Genomic DNA, 18,800 nt, shown 5'->3' on the forward strand with positions numbered 1-18,800 from the left:
GTAACAAGAGCGTGCTCATATATATCTACTGTATACTACAGGGTAAGGATAACAAGAGCGTGCTCATATACATCTAATGTATACTACAGGGTAACAAGAGTGTGCTCATATATATCTAATGGATACTGCAGGGTAACAAGAGCATGCTCATATACATCTAATGTATACTGCAGGGTAACAAGAGCGTGCTCATATATATCTACTGTATACTGCAGGGTAACAAGAGCGTGCTCATATACATCTAATGTATACTGCAGGGTAACAAGAGCGTGCTCATATATATCTAATGTATACTACAGGGTTACAAGAGCATGCTCATATACATCTAATGTATACTACAGGGTAACAAGAGCATGCTCATATATATCTAATGTATACTGCAGGGTAACAAGAGCGTGCTCATATACATCTAATATATACTGCAGGGTAACAAGAGCGTGCTCATATACATCTAATGTTTACTGCAGGGTAACAAGAGCGTGCTCATATATATCTACTGTATACTGCATGGTAACAAGAGCGTGCTCATATACATCTAATGTATACTGCAGGGTAACAAGAGCGTGCTCATATACATCTAATGTATACTGCAGGGTAACAAGAGCGTGGTCATATATATCTACTGTATACTGCATGGTAACAAGAGCGTGCTCATATACATCTAATGTATACTGCAGGGTAACAAGAGCGTGCTCATATTTATCTACTGTATACTGCATGGTTACAAGAGCGTGCTCATATATATCTAATGTATACTACAGGGTAACAAGAGCATGCTCATATACATCTAATGTATACTACAGGGTAACAAGAGCGTGCTCATATATATCTAATGTATACTGCAGGGTAACAAGAGCGTGCTCATATACATCTTATGTATACTGCAGGGTAACAAGAGCGTGCTCATATATATCTAATGTATACTACAGGGTAACAAGAGCATGCTCATATACATCTAACGTATACTACAGGGTAACAAGAGCGTGCTCATATACATCTAATGTATACTGCAGGGTAACAAGAGCGTGCTCATATACATCTACTGTATACTGCAGGGTAACAAGAGCGTGCTCATATACATCTAATGTATACTACAGGGTAACAAGAGCGTGCTCTTATACATCTAATGTATACTACAGGGTAACAAGAGCGTGTTCATATACATCTAATGTATACTACAGGGTAACAAGAGCGTGCTCATATACATCTAATGTATACTACAGGGTAACAAGAGCGTGCTCATATACATCTAATGTATACTACAGGGTAACAAGAGCGTGCTCATATATATCTACTGTATACTACAGGATAACAAGAGCGTGCTCATATATATCTATTGTATACTACAGGGTAACAAGAGCGTGCTCATATATATCTACTGTATACTACAGGGTAAGGATAACAAGAGCGTGCTCATATATATCTAATGTATACTACAGGGTAACAAGAGTGTGCTCATATATATCTAATGTATACTGCAGGGTAACAAGAGCATGCTCATATATATCTACTGTATACTGCAGGGTAAGAAGAGCGTGCTCATATATATCTACTGTATACTGCAGGGTAACAAGAGCATGCTCATATACATCTTATGTATACTGCAGGGTAACAAGAGCGTGCTCATATATATCTACTGTATACTGCAGGGTAACAAGAGCGTGCTCATATACATCTAATGTATACTGCAGGGTAACAAGAGCGTGCTCATATATATCTAATGTATACTACAGGGTAACAAGAGCGTGCTCATATACATCTAATGTTTACTACAGGGTAACAAGAGCGTGCTCATATATATCTACTGTATACTACAGGGTAACAAGAGCGTGCTCATATATATCTATTGTATACTACAGGGTAACAAGAGTGTGCTCATATACATCTAATGTATACTACAGGGTAACAAGAGCGTGCTCATATACATCTAATGTATACTACAGGGTAAGGGTAACAAGAGCGTGCTCATATACATCTAATGTATACTGCAGGGTAACAAGAGCGTGCTCATATATATCTACTGTATACTACAGGGTAAGGATAACAAGAGCGTGCTCATATATATCTAATGTATACTACAGGGTAACAAGAGCGTGCTCATATACATCTAATGTATACTACAGGGTAACAAGAGCGTGCTCATATATATCTAATGTATACTACAGGGTAACAAGAGCGTGCTCATAAATATCTACTGTATACTACAGGGTAAGGATAACAAGAGCGTGCTCATATACATCTAATGTATACTACAGGGTAACAAGAGTGTGCTCATATATATCTAATGGATACTGCAGGGTAACAAGAGCATGCTCATATACATCTAATGTATACTGCAGGGTAACAAGAGCGTGCTCATATATATCTACTGTATACTGCAGGGTAACAAGAGCGTGCTCATATACATCTAATGTATACTGCAGGGTAACAAGAGCGTGCTCATATATATCTAATGTATACTACAGGGTTACAAGAGCATGCTCATATACATCTAATGTATACTACAGGGTAACAAGAGCATGCTCATATATATCTAATGTATACTGCAGGGTAACAAGAGCGTGCTCATATACATCTAATATATACTGCAGGGTAACAAGAGCGTGCTCATATACATCTAATGTTTACTGCAGGGTAACAAGAGCGTGCTCATATATATCTACTGTATACTGCATGGTAACAAGAGCGTGCTCATATACATCTAATGTATACTGCAGGGTAACAAGAGCGTGCTCATATACATCTAATGTATACTGCAGGGTAACAAGAGCGTTGTCATATATATCTACTGTATACTGCATGGTAACAAGAGCGTGCTCATATACATCTAATGTATACTGCAGGGTAACAAGAGCGTGCTCATATATATCTACTGTATACTGCATGGTTACAAGAGCGTGCTCATATATATCTAATGTATACTACAGGGTAACAAGAGCATGCTCATATACATCTAATGTATACTACAGGGTAACAAGAGCGTGCTCATATATATCTAATGTATACTGCAGGGTAACAAGAGCGTGCTCATATACATCTTATGTATACTGCAGGGTAACAAGAGCGTGCTCATATATATCTAATGTATACTACAGGGTAACAAGAGCATGCTCATATACATCTAACGTATTCTACAGGGTAACAAGAGCGTGCTCATATACATCTAATGTATACTGCAGGGTAACAAGAGCGTGCTCATATACATCTAATGTATACTGCAGGGTAACAAGAGCGTGCTCATATACATCTAATGTATACTACAGGGTAACAAGAGCGTGCTCTTATACATCTAATGTATACTACAGGGTAACAAGAGCGTGTTCATATACATCTAATGTATACTACAGGGTAACAAGAGCGTGCTCATATACATCTAATGTATACTACAGGGTAACAAGAACGTGCTCATATACATCTAATGTATACTGCAGGGTAACAAGAGCGTGCTCATATATATCTACTGTATACTACAGGGTAAGGATAACAAGAGCGTGCTCATATATATCTAATGTATACTACAGGGTAACAAGAGCATGCTCATATATATCTAATGTATACTACAGGGTAACAAGAGTGTGCTCATATATATCTACTGTATACTGCAGGGTAACAAGAGCGTGCTCATATACATCTAATGTATACTACAGGGTAACAAGAGCGTGCTCATATACTTCTACTGTATACTGCAGGGTAACAAGAGTGTGCTCATATATATCTAATGTATACTACAGGGTAACAAGAGGGTGCTCATATACATCTAATGTATAGTACAGGGTAACAAGAGCGTGCTCATATACATCTAATGTATACTACAGGGTAACAAGAGCGTGCTCATATATATCTACTGTATACTACAGGGTAACAAGAGCGTGCTCAACTCCTCTGACGAGTACAGTCTCGCTGTGCAAGCTCTCCGTGGGGTCAAGGACTTCCAGTTTGACTCGGTCTTCATGGAAGACTCCACACAGGAGAAGATCTTTGAGGACACTAATGTGAGTGCATGCATTTAGCTTGATAACTATTTACATTAACACATTAATCATGACACCGAGGTTATTTATATGAATTTAGCATGACACCTCAGTATGTACATGCAAGTAGCATGACACCTATGTATGTGCAATCATTTAGTATAACACCTATGTACATACATGCCATAAGCATTACACCTGTGTATATGCAATCATTTTGCAATACATCTATTGATGAACATGCATTTAGCATGAGACCTACGTACAAACACACATGCAGCAAGACGCCTATGTTATATACACATATTAAGCATAACACATGTCTACATTCACGCATTTAGCTTAACACAGTTTTTTTTGTACATCCATTTATTGTTACACTTATATATGTACACTGATTTAGCATGACACCAATATTAATACATTTATTTAGAATGACACCAATGTAGATGTAAGAACAAGCATTAATTTTAGCATGCCATAAATTTATGTACATAACAAGCATTTAGCATGGCACTTATGTATCTACATGTGTTTAGAATACGTTTTTGACATCCATGGGCGATTGGTTTTTACTTGTTCATTCAGTAATGTAGGTGGCTCAAAATTGGTAATTCCCTGTTTAATAATATTTACAATTGCAATACTGATCATTTTCATGAAATGGATGTTATAAAGCCAGTTGCTACTGGTTTTAAGTTTTTTTTAACATAACTATAAACTGCCAACAATGAAATACTCTCAATTGTGAAATTAAAGCTTTTTATGCATGTCTTGTCATCAATTATGTTCTAATTAAACACATAAAGATAACACTTAAAATATAACAAATACTAAAAAAAAATGTGTGAAATGAAAAGGAAATGTTTCGATTTTTGAAAAATATCCAATTTGGATTTACCCTTGATCATAAAAAATGTAGTATCGCTTATTACTGTGCCACTCATGAAAGCTTTTTAATTTGTAAATTTGTAAATCCAACAATTATATTCAATTGCTTATTTTCTTGGTTACAGAACTTGATCCAGTCTGCTGTGGACGGCTACAATGTGTGTATCTTTGCCTACGGACAGACTGGTTCAGGGAAGACATTCACAATGATTGGTGACCGGGATCAGAAGTATCCTGGCATAGCACCTCGGGCATTCAACAGGATATTTGAATTGGCAGAGGAACAGAAGTAAGCAAGTTTCTTTATTTAAATTAATTTTTTACATGTTAAATGTTTTGCAACATAAGTGCTGTGTTTTTTAGCTCGGCTGTTTTCGAAGAAACCCCGAGGTAATGTCAAAGCCAGCTCCTCCGCTGTCCGCGTCGTGCTAAAACCTTAACATTGGCTCTAAAGTCAAAGTGCTTCCACCTAAAACATTGAAACTTCATATGTAGCTGCACTTGATGAGTTCTACATGCCACACCCATTTTTGGGTCACTAGGTCAAAGGTCAAGGTCACTGTGACCTCTAATATAAAAAACAAATCTTCTGACAAGATTTCATTTATTCAAAACTGCACCCGCAGCCGAGCGTTGGCACCCACTAGGCGTTGCTCTTGTTAAATAATGGTACCTACTGCTTGTGGATTGGGTTAAAGACACAGTTACAGACCTGATTGGAGCTTTATTGAAGGTCATATTTTATTCATCTCACATACATTACCATAATTGTGTTCCTCGAAATATTACCAACATTTGGTAACTGCTGAGATTTTCAAATTATGGTAGAGCGATGTCGGCAGTCCCCGGATGCTTTAAAGATTATTTTCGATTGTTTTCTTAATATCCGAAAGTGCCGAACGATTTTGAGCTGGTTACCTAAAGCAGCCGTTTATCATCCATTTCGTCTATATTGCTTAGCGTTACTCGTATTAAAATGTCATGTATGCTAGGAACCATCAAGTTACTATTGTCGGGTAAGTTCGGATTCCATCGGGTCTTTCGAATACCTATAAGGTTTAAAAAGAAATGATACAAAACACAGACAAATCTTTAGTTAAACATTGCTTTATCAAATTGTATTCACTTCTTTCTTGAGACTGTCCATTATACAAAAATACAAATAGTTTTACTGACAATATTAACTCATATGAAAATATTGTAAACTAGCTTAATCTTTTATAAAATTATTTCATGATAAAAAAAATTCATTTCAGTCACGTAACACTTAAATTATGTCAAATAACCTGCGCTTTTTACACCATTGTTATGTGAACATTATTGCAATCAACAGGAACACGAACTCAACAGCAGTACATCATTCAAATACTAGTAATCAGTAAATCATGTGATAATACTTAAAAAGCATGACTATTTTTTAAAATTGTGTCTGATGCTTCAAACATGTTGTCAATCACACATCGGACAAACAAACTCCATCTTTGCTTTTTCTTTCTCGTCCAACACCCTATATTCCGGCCTGTTGGCACACATATAATGCCAACGTGTTTGACAATTTTCACACTTAACCCATCAAGACGGGTGTTGAGCAACCCCGGTTACATGTACATACAGGGCACATCTCAATTTTGCCAACAGTCCTTATCAGTTCATATTTAGTCCGTCCATAACCAATACGTGACATTTGTGTCAGCCACTTGACTATCCTCTTCTCATAAGCAGCTGTGAGAACTGTATGTGGCCCCATAGTCCATTCGATGCTGGAATGACCCTTAACCTTGTCAAATACCGTTGACCTTGGTACTTTGTAGAGCCTGGATGCCTTTAAGTAGCTATTAGAATTACTTTTCACTGCTCTTACTGCGTTTTCCAGGGCAGTATTGGCATACTTTAGTGGACGACTAATCATAGAAGTAAAATACAGTCTTAATAACTTACCAAATACATAGCAACAGGGTCAGGAAACACACCAGGCTGATAGAATTATCTAAATATTTGACTTTTGTGTTGTTGTTTTTTTCTTAGAAAGGTATACATTGACAATATTTCCTTATTTCAAAACCATTTATATTGACACATGGTCAACAGAATATTAATTGCTAATGTGAGTACAAGTTTTTCCATACATTTGTATCAAGTTTCTTAAAAAAAACAGGTATCCACAAGAGCCGACTATTGAATTTTATATCGGCTCTTTCGGATACCTCCGTAATACCCATATTAATTGCTTGACGTCACATTTATACTTGTCACTTATGACTTTAGCCTCTCTACATAACATAATTCACGTGTACGCTGTCAAGCTTTAATCTAAACAAAATTATTCGAAAATAATGTCATCAAGGTTGCTTAGCATACCCAGTAAGAAAATGAAAGAACATTCTTACCTTCAGAACAAGTGATTGTTTTTCTAGTTTTTGAAAATATCCGCGCCTTGAAACTTTGCAAAACCGTAGAAGAAAAATCACGCTTTCTTCTCATGCAAAGATAATGACTTTCGAGAGGTTAAATGTGAACTTTTTTCTGATTGTCTAAAAGTATCCGGACTTAGACCCTATTTGGAGAAGCCCGACGCCGCTCTACCTATGTGTTTTGGATTGGAAGGGAAGAGACCAATTGGGGTCTTTTGTAAAGGAATTATTTGATTTCATATCACCTACTCTAAACATTAGGTATGAGCTGATAAGTATGAAATTGTTCAGCTTCTAACTAAATGGTTTCCAAAAGCAAACATAATGAAAGGAAGTGGACATGAATGACTGTTCTGGATGTTACTTTGATAATTATATTGAGTCATGCTCTAGACCAGCATGAGCAATTGCTCTTATGTAACCCACGGCTTAGTGGTCTCGTTGACTGACATGATAGCTTCAAAACAGCAAATGCTCAATCTGGTCTGCAGCTACGCTTGACACGTATGATAAAAGTTAAAATGTCTTTTTCTCTACAATATTATTTTTTATCTTCTTAATAATAAGTCATGTAGAGTTACCACCCTTGTTGTTAAGTCCAAAGCATATCAACTCTAATTCATTGTTAATTAAATGATTCTAAACCAAGCATGATTTCTCCATTATACTGTTATTATAGGACAAAGTTTGTGATGCGAGTTGAGACGTATATGATGGAGTTGTACAATGACAAACTGATTGACCTGTTTGCCCGACCTGGCACTGTTGATGATGTAAGTAACCTTCACACTTGATTAAGAAGTTAAAATAAGCTTTGCTCTGGGAAAACAGGGCTTAATTCATTTGGTAATGTGTCGTCATAGATGAGCCTGTGCAATCAACAGGCTATTAAGGGACAACAAATTCTGTAAATTGTGTAGTATTTTTCTTTTAATGGATGTCTCCTCTTTCAGAAAATCCAGTTTAGGTGGAAAGTGTTGTCTCTGATAAGCCTGTGTGGATGAGACAGGCTAATTTGGGATGACACTTTGTGCACATGCATTAAGTCCTGTTTTCCCAGAGCAAGGCACAAATAGATAAGCGGAGTCATCCTTGGATGTATAGGATCTGATATAAAATGTACATTCATACTATATTTTATTGAATGACTTGAAAAGTTTTATTACATGAGGTATGCAATGAAAAGTATTAGATTATTTTTATCACATGTTTTTTTTTTCAATGACAAAAATACTTTAACTTAATGAAACTTGTTGCTAAAATCTTTACATTGACTTTATTGTTTTTCATGTACATCATTTGACATTGGAAACATTTTTTTAAAGCCTGATGCTAAAACTTTTAGGTTGTTATGCTCTGCATAATTTCATCTCTTTGCATCATTTACATTGACAATTTCAAAATAATGGCCTGTAAAGGTATCCAATGAATTTCTTAATTGTTGCCTTAAACGTGTTGAAGATAAGAATATTGATAATGAAGGTATTAGACTGGAAGCAAAATATAGCAATTGATTAATGACATATATGGGAAATATCTACCTTCTATGAAATATTATGTACTTTTTCAGCTGAAATATCAAATTATTACACAATTTATGGTCAATAACATTATGTTAATTAATGTATAACTTATACACTACATATGTGTTAATAAACGTGAAGCAGACTTTTCAATATGTACTTCAAAATCTCTTTTATAAGTTAATATACATGAATTACCAATTAAACAATAATACTTGTCTTAATGAAACCTAATTTGTTTTTTCTAGAAAAGTAAATCCTGGATGGATTTAATGGATGTAAGGCAGACATGTATCTGTGAATGTTCAAATTTGTTTAAATGCTTTAACTAATTCTATCGTTTGAGTGTTTTGAGATTGTTGTTTTTGTTTTTGAATAATAAAGGAATGTTTATTTGACAATTACATGTGCTTAACCCTCATTGTCATTAAAGTATGTTAGTTTTTAATGTCAATAAGATGAAACTGTAACTTGATACTTTGTTATGAAGCTTACACATGTTCAAAAGGGGTTTATATCCTGTCTACTTTAGCAGAATTTGAAATCCTCTAATTGTATTATCTGCCTCTGTTTGTTTGTCTATAATTGGCCTTTATGCTTTCAATATCGATATGAGTGTTGATCAAAGTCAGATAAATGCTGTGTCTTGCTGTGTTTAAATCCAATTGTTGGTTTTCTCTTTTCTTGTCTTGTTATATAACTTTTTACTTTTAAGTGAACCAAAATTGACATCATTTTCAATGTACCTCTGGTTGATCTGTCATAGCTGTTCTTTTCCTGCTGTCCTTTCATGCATGATAAGACAATTATTTTCAGCCAATTTTGGATACATTTAAATGACTAAAAATTGAAGCCAAACTGACTGCCCTTCTTGACCCAGAGCATTTTTTTCTCGTGCATATGTAGTGTTACTCGAGACACTGACAAAATAGATGCAATTCACAATCAAGTCTTATTTAACGCATTTAAATAATTCAGTCTACAGGTATTTGATATAATACTATTAATAATGATGTTATTGAATTTTAAATAAAGTTTTCCAATTTATGCGATTTCAAAGTTTATAAATTATGAATTAGGCGAAAAAACTAAATGTTTTTATGAAAGCTATCTTACTCTCTTTTGATACTAAATGGTTGCCTATGGATCTTGTAGCTACAACAAACATGTTGATCATAAAAATGGCCTACAATATTGTAATATGTTGTTATGATATGGGTCAACTTTGTTTTGTTTTTCGACGTTATTTTATTTTCTATATTAAATCTAGTACTCTGACCACTGTTATGTATGATGTTTGAGATTCCGACAATGGGGTTCAATTCATTATGCAAAACTTTCTTTCATTTGAAATCTGTTATTCAACAATGTTTTAGGCTCAATTTCGTTGACCAAAACTGTCTTTACATTTGGAGTATGTTATACAACAATGTTTTGCATTTGAAAAATTCGTCACAGATGTTGACCCATTTTAACCAATATATTATGTTACACATAGCACTGGATTTATTCTACATGTAGTCCTAAAATTGACACAAAATTAAAGAACTTTTGATGACCAAACGATCCTGACTTTGGGCGAGTTCATGGCCTGCGTTCACAAATCTGCTTAGGCAAATCTTAAGTAAGACTAAAGGGACAATTTTAGATCATATTTTCTGTGAAGAATATATTTTTATGCCCCCGAAGGAGGGCATATAGTGATCGCACTGTCCGTCTGTTAGTCGGTCCGTCTGTCTGTCCGTCACACTTTGCATTTAGGTTTCGAAAATTGCTCATAACTTCTATAACGCTTCATATTTGGTATGCATGTGTAAATGGACAAGGCCTTTCCATACGTACACACATTTTGAACCCTGTGACCTTGACCTTAAACTTAAGGTCCACGTTTAGGTTTCCAAATCTGCGTTTAGGTTTCTAAAAATGCTCATAACTTATATCAAAGCGTTGTTCGGGGGCATATGTCATCCTATGGAGACAGCTCTTGTTTTTCTTTTAAAATAGGATAGAATATTTATCATTTTAGAAATATTTATTGGTTACAAATATGTTTCCGAAAACAAACTCAACTAAGAAATATTGTGAGTGAAAGTTATTAAATAAATTTTTCTCTGGAAAGTTTTAGAAAGTTGGGGCCCATCCCATTTAGACAAGGGTTCTTGCATGTAGGTTCCATAAATGCTTACAGGGGTGGGCACTCATATTCCTTCAACAAATTTACCAGTATGCATTGTCTCCCTTTTTATTATTCTATGATTACAAAAGTATGGCAAGCGAAATGCACATTAATTCCTTAAACCACGGTTTAACAGTTAACTATATAATTAAGAGACTTTGAACCTGGGTTCAAAGTGCCGTTTGCACATTAATTCCTTAAACTCGGGTTCAAGACTTTGAACCTTAACTATATAGTTAAGACACGACCAATGAAATCTTAACATTTGCCTTCTTATTGTGGATTAAGCTCCGCTGATTGGTTGTCTCTGACTAATGTAGATAAGAGATTTGTATCTATCTTTAGACACACTTTGAACTGCGGTTCAAACTCTTGAACTCGGGTTTAAGGAATAAATGTGCAAACGGCACTTTGAACTTGGGTTCAAAGTCTCTTAACCCTATAGTTAACTGTTAAATAATTAATGTGCACTCCGCGCATCTTAACCCCAGTTTAAGACTTTGAACGCAGTTTAAGACTTTAAACTGCAGTTTAAGACTTTGAACCGCAGTTCAAAGTCTCTTAACCCTATAGTTAAGAGAGGAATTAATGTGCAAACGGCACATTGAACTCAGGTTCAAAGTTTCTTAACTATATAATTAACTGTTAAATAATTAATGTGCATACCGCGCCTCTTAACTGCAGTTTAAGACTTTGAACCGCAGTTCAAAGTCTCTTAACCCTATAGTTAAGAGATGACCAATGAAGTCGCGGCATTTATATACTTCTAATTGTGGTTTCAGCTCAGCTGATTGGTTGTCTCAGATAACAGATTTGTATCTATTTTTAGACACACTTTAAACTGTGGTTCAAAGTCTTGAACCTGGGTTTAAGGAATTAATGTGCAAACGGCGCTTTGAACCCGGGTTCAAAGTCTCTTAACTATATAGTTAACTGTTAAACCGTGGTTTAAGGAATTAATGTGCATTTCGCTTGCCATACAAAAGCCATACTTACTTGTAAGACATTCACATTATATATGGCCATAGCACGAAGAGTCAGTTAAATATATGGTCTTTATGTCTATGTCCTTGATGTCAATTTAAAGTTACTGTTGATGTTTTTGTAGTTGCTTGTTCTTAACCTTAACTTATAATTTTATGTATGTGGTGCTTCTTCAAAACGTGTATATTTTTTACTTTCAAAGTAACACAACACATGAGGAATCAATTGCTTATGTTTGTTCTTTCTATACTTAAAGATGTATCTTACAGGTTGTTGCTGAATAGTTAATATATTCATTAATATTGATTTGTACTGTTCTCTATTTATTTACTATTGAACTTGTTTTGCAGTTGGGGAAGGTATATACTAGCTTGTATGATCATATTACCACTATGTTATGCCCATTTTGGTCTTATGACATATGTTGACAGTGTTGCTCCAGATCAGCCTGCACAATTGCGTAGTCTGGCCAGGCGCTAGGTTATCCTGTTTAAAGTCACACAAGGTTTTGTGGCCTCACTAGGGGACAGCTGGTCTGGAGCTATTCTAGCAGCATATCGCTTAAGATCTATTTTCCTATAACATGGCTCATGTGTACAGCATGTGTTTCAATATACATAAAATTACTCTTACAGAAACAAAGCATGAATTGTAGGAATCAAGTAGTTACCACTTTGACAATCTGTCTGATTTATAATTTGATTGTAAGGTGTGTGAAACAAATTTACCTGATAATTGTATATATTGTTGCCAGGATAATGTTCTTTCCGTGAAGAAAAGTCTCAAGACTGTCTTAATGAGCTTAAGAGCTTTTGTTAAGAATAAAGCCAAAATCTTTGTTTCCCTGGGAGATCACAGGAGTGAAGTAAACATGTTTTTGGAAACTTTTGCGCAACATCCTGAAACTGCAGTAGTTTGCAAATGGACATATCGTTAGTCTTTCTTTTAGTGAGTGTGGCACCCTTTATGCGGTGCTCTTGTTATGATAAATAATCACTTTAAGCCAGAGAGCATACTCAACCAACATGTCTAGTAACAATATTGTATTACAAATGAATGCTGACATGCCACAATTATTAGATAGTATGCGATTTTAAAGCAGACACGTAAGCATTGTTTATACGGGATCCTGTAAATTCTATTTTTGGTTCAATTCTGGTTTTTTACAACAGGGAATTACAGATGAATGTTAACGTGACATTATTTCAGAAATAGTATTTACGATTCCAGAGCAGACACGATACATAGCCCGGTAGTGATAGCGTGATATTATGGAATCCTCTTTTGCATGTAAAGCATGTAAATTGCAACTAACGCTAATGACACACCTCTGCAAGTTTGAAATTCTGGGGCAAACACGTAAGCCTATATCACAGGATCCTTAGAATTCTATTTTCAGAAGCAAGCCTGTTTTTACAATCTTATATTACGATACAAATGTTCACTCATCTCGTGATTGCCAATATGCATGTCAGTAATTCTCGTATAAACACGTAACTGTTCAATTATTCCTCTGGGATCCTCATAAGTTACATTTTTAGCAGTTCTCTGGTTTTTACACGCATAATATATTTACGAATATATCTCAAGTGCACGAATTAAATTTTTGCAGGAGCTTGTTTGATAATATAAAGTATTGACTATAAGAAAGATCTGCGTTCAATTATTATTTGGGTTCCTGTATTGTTATATTTGTGTGAACTCCTGGGTTTTACCAGCTTATTTCTATTTTAAGTTACATGCACAAATGTTTGAATTTTAAGATTATGAATACCTCTGTTATTTTGAGTTTGCTAACATAATATGATATTTGATCTTTTTATCTTCTATGCATTTGATATCTGATTCACTTTGTTTTGTTGTTTGTTTCAACATCTTCAGCAAGTGAATTATCCCTGTGCCAAAAAAGCAACGCGTCTCAATATATTTACACATGGCTACTTAAATTAGTACTAAAGTTTAATGTATCTTTAACCATCCATTTAAAAGAAGCCATTCTTGAAATAACATATCATAATGATTTTTTTCGGCGTAAGCTGTATTAAGCCAGCTTTTCACCTCTCCTGACCTTTGTAAGTGTCCAATAAAATTCAAATAAAATTTCCCGCGGCTAGGTACGAATGAATACACTTCATTTATTCCATTGGCTGATTTGAGTATTCCACCAGAACATTGGAAACATATCCGCGTCTTTGTAACACTGTTTTACTGCATGAAACAATTTTATTTCTAAGGAAAAGGCTTAATAGATAGAACAGTTTTACACTCAATTCTCGACATCAATACAGATTGTGCGTTCACCTTTTATTTTCAGAGAATTACCAGCGCAACGCGTTTATATTTAAAGGCTATGTTCTCATATTTAGTACTTACTTCCATATTCTTGTCAACATGTTAAAATGTAAAAGTATAAAGAGCAGTGGAAGCGAGGCCTCACTTTAATACACTGCATTTCAACCCGGATCAATTCGCGGCCAGTGTATGAATGTCAGAGTTTATATACAGGTCATCACCGGAGTTCGATGCCAGTAAAATAATAGTTATATAATAAATACGCTATCCGTGAACTAGGTGACCTGGAATTTTCCTTAGACCAGAAATATGTAGATTCTTAATGTGTTTTCAACAATACAATGATAAATATTATTTTTGATTAATTTAACAATAATTATTCCACCATATTGACCAATGTATTAAGCATGAGCGCGATGATTATCGATACTGTTAATAATCGAATCAAATAGCAATGCCCGACAAACCATTGAAACAGATTTGTTCGAAGAACGCGCCTATAAATACGCATACTTCTCGTGTGGCCGGTTGACTAGTATGTTTTAGTTTCACTTCAATTCATCTTTTGGTTTTCTGTTTTGTATCTATAGGTTTATGACCAGCATTATGTAATAATGTAAAATAAGCCGCGAAAACCCCGCGTAACATCCCGTACTGCGTGTGATGCAGCTAAGAACTGCACAGAAAAAGACATTCGCTATCCTTGATCTCATTCATTGAACTATCAACGCCGTATATCTTTTTTAAAGATATTTCTTGTATTATTTATTAGGGATCTATATTTGAACAGGTAATCTCTTGAATACACACAATTGCAATAATGCAAGTAATTAACACTAGCAAAGCACTTAAATAGTTAAGTGGATGCTTGCATTCAGTCTTATATATTTGCTAACAAATTCGTGATAAAGATTAACTTATTGCAGAAACAAATTGCACTGCACAATATAGAATGGCACAAGTGAAAAAGACACAAATTTAATGCTGGTATGTTTTGTGAAAAATGTCTCATGGTAAAAAAAAGAATGCAATGAAATAACTTGTTTCAGAATGGTAATTTTTGAGTATTTATGGGCATTTGAAGCTGACATAGGAACACAAAAATTAGTCGCAGAATGATAATTAGAACAAAGGTATTTTTTGTTATTACTAGTAGTGAGTACATGTATACCTTTGAAAGCTGCCATTACATTCTGTTAAAAAATCAAATGTTTCTTGATCATATATTCGGATACATGTCTTTAAAATCTGATATTAAATTTGCTGTTGGTATGATTTTTAACAAAATATGACAAATTCATGCTCATTCAAATAAATCTGTTTACTATTCTGATGCATTGACTTTAAGTTTATGCAGTTATCAATTTTATGATGAACATAACACAAAGTTAATGGTTGTTGCATCAGCACTTACAAATTCCATTATAAGTATGTCTTGGTCCCATAAAGTTTCTCTTGGTCATATATTTCAGTAATTCATCAAGTTACTAAACATGCAAATGAAAAAAAAATCTGGTCTTGATAGAAGGCAGCTTATGTCACAGGTGCATTGATTTTCTTTTTTAATATACTGTTTTATAGGGAATACTAGTTTAGTGTTGACTGAATTTGAGCTGCACTCAACAGAGCTTAATCCAGGTGAGAAAAGTGTCATCGAAGACCTCACAGTCTTAAATAAGGGTCGACACTTTGCGCTTTTTTGGTATTTTTCATTTTAAGGAAGTATTAGCAAAAATCCAGTTTAGTCAAAAAGGTTATTGTCCCTGATTAGCCTCTGTGGACTGCCAGGTTTATCTGGGACAACACTTAACACCCATCCATTAGCTCCGCTGAGCGAGGCTCACCTGTTATCATGAAGGCTGAGGATCACATTTGACAGCTTAGCTACACAATACCTCTTTATTTTAGTGAGGAATGCATTTTGTGCATTATATCAACATTTTTGTTATGTAATCTTCTATAAAATCAGTGCTGGGAGCGTTTGTTAATTGTACTGCATCAACTTATCTATGTGTTCATCTGGGAATCTGAGCACCTTTTTACTGATTCAGGGTAATGCATGTATATACTAACATTTATAACTTTATATTTATTTATAGCATTGTTATTGTTCTTTGAAATTGTAATATTTTCCTCCATGAAATATGCTTTATGTGCATACATTCTTTGATACAATCTAGCAAGTTATTAGGTTTCCCAACGATCTATAATAAGAAATGTGTAGGTTTTTCCAATTGTACTGCTATATTTAGCATTATATATAAATATTTGTACTAAGTGACTGATTGTAATCGATAAAGTCTTAAATGATTGAAAGGATGAGGTATGTACAAATATAACATTTATCAGTGATTAGCTTTTTAAGAAAATATTGTCTGTTTGTTTTAGGGAAAATATGATAATTATGTTTGTTAAGCTTTGCTTACTTGTATTGCAACGATTTTAGTTGCATGTGCTATACAGTTTAAAGTATACAACCTTAATATAGAATGCATTGTAGAATAGATTATTATACAATAAATAGCATTCTTCCATCAAACATGTAAGAACTCGATAATTTGCAGTTGCTGGTCAAGTAGATTTTACCATGTCATAATTGCATTGTCAGCACTGACTAAGATTGGTATAAAAGTGATTGATACTTACACAGTTGTTGCCCATGACCATCCTTATGCACGTATATAAGCCTATCTCACTTTGACCTTGACCTTTACAAACTTTGGACTTGCATATTTCAGACTGTCTGTCCTGACCTGCCTGTCTTGCATATTTCAGACTGTCAGTCCTGACCTGCCTGACTTGCATATTTCAGACTGTCTGTCCTGACCTGCCTGACTTGCATATTTCAGACTTTCTGTCCTGACCTGCCTGTATTCCATATTTCAGACTTTCGTTCCTGACCTGCCTGTCTTGCATATTTCAGACTTTCTGTCTTGACCTGCCTGTCTTGCATTTCAGACTGTCTGTCCTGACCTGCCTGACTTGCATATTTCAGACTGTCTGTCCTGACCTGCCTGTCTTGCATATTTCAGACTTTCTGTCCTTACCTACCCGTCTTGCATATTTCAGACTTTCTGTCCTGACCTGCCTGTCTTGCATATTTCAAACTGTCTGTCCTGACCTGCCTGACTTGCATATTTCAGACTGTCCTGACCTGCCTGTCTTGCATATTTCAGACTGTCTGTCCTGACCTGCCTGACTTGCATATTTCAGACTGTTCTGACCTGCCTGTCTTGCATATTTCAGACTTTCTGTCCTGACCTACCCGTCTAGCATATTTCAGACTTTCTGTCCTGTCCTGCCTTGCTTGCATATTTCAGACTGTCTGTCCTGACCTGCCTGTCTTGCAAATTTCAGACTGTCTGTCCTGACCTGCTTGTCTTACACCTTGATCCTAATGAGGTTATTGCTAATGGAAATGCCCATTTCATCTTAGTCAAATGGACTATCTAGCAACAACGAGGGCCATGCGTGTTATCATAAACATATTTTTAATTCTGTTTCTTTTTAAATTGATATTACTTCTTATCTGCGTTTGTATAGTATAAATGTACTCTAACATCATGACAAACAAAAAAACAAAAAGTTTGCTCTTGCTTAAAGTAATGGCTGAACAAATTGTCAATCATGCCTCACAGTAAAGTAAATTGGACAGTTAGCCATCCATGTAAAATGTCTACTTAATACTGTTTCTGATGCTTTATATTTATGCCCCCCTTCGAAGAAGAGGGGGTATATTGCTTTGCTCATGTCGGTCGGTCCGTCCGTCTGTCCGTCCGTCTGTCCGTCCACCAGGTGGTTGTCATACGATAACTCAAGAACGCTTGGGCCTAGGATCATTAAACTTCATAGGTACATTGATCATGACTCGCAGATGACCCTTATTGATTTTGAGGTCACTAGGTCAAAGGTCAAGGTCACGGTGACTCGAAATAGTAAAATGGTTTTTGAATGATAACTCAAGAATGCATACGCGGCCAACAGGGCACACTCTGAACAATATTACTGAAGCAACTGGTCTATAATCCTAAATCTATAATTATCAGTCCAATGAAACATCATCCTTTTAGTAAAATACAGTGGATAAGTAAAAATATTATCAGAATATGAGATTTTTTGTATATTTTGTATATTCAATATTGTGTTAATGTTTAATTTTGTTGATTAATATAAATATAAGCAGGACAGGGGAGGTTATACACTCTTATATACAGGGGAAACAAATGCAATAAGTTTAAATTTATTGTTACAGCATTTGCCTCCCTTGTAATATATTTAAATTTTACCAAATGTAAGGCTAACTGCATTTTTGTAATGCATACTACTACTACTACTACTACTACTATTACTGCTGCTGCTGCTGCTGCTGCTACTAATACTCTAATTACTACTTCTACTACTACTACTACTACTACTACTACTACTACTACTACTACTACTACTACTACACTACTACTACTACTACTCCTACTACTACTACTACTACTACTACTACTACTACTACTACTACTACTACTACTACTACTTCTACTACTACTACTTCTACTAATAC

At 35.1% G+C, this 18,800-nt stretch overlaps 1 protein-coding gene across 3 annotated transcripts in view; it reads left to right on the forward strand.

Moving 5' to 3' along the window:
- The window catches only part of LOC127880308 (restin homolog), a 105,150-nt gene that overhangs the window by 73,525 nt on the left and 12,825 nt on the right, over nucleotides 1-18,800 (forward strand). For all 3 annotated transcript variants that reach the window (XM_052427670.1, XM_052427671.1, XM_052427672.1), the window contains 3 exons: nucleotides 3,858-3,992; nucleotides 4,988-5,151; nucleotides 7,953-8,046. In XM_052427670.1, coding sequence (XP_052283630.1) covers nucleotides 3,858-3,992; nucleotides 4,988-5,151; nucleotides 7,953-8,046 — 393 coding nt within the window. The remainder of the gene's footprint in view (nucleotides 1-3,857; nucleotides 3,993-4,987; nucleotides 5,152-7,952; nucleotides 8,047-18,800) is intronic.

This window comes from Dreissena polymorpha, chromosome 4 (assembly GCF_020536995.1).
Source record: "Dreissena polymorpha isolate Duluth1 chromosome 4, UMN_Dpol_1.0, whole genome shotgun sequence".
NCBI lineage: Eukaryota > Metazoa > Mollusca > Bivalvia > Myida > Dreissenidae > Dreissena > Dreissena polymorpha.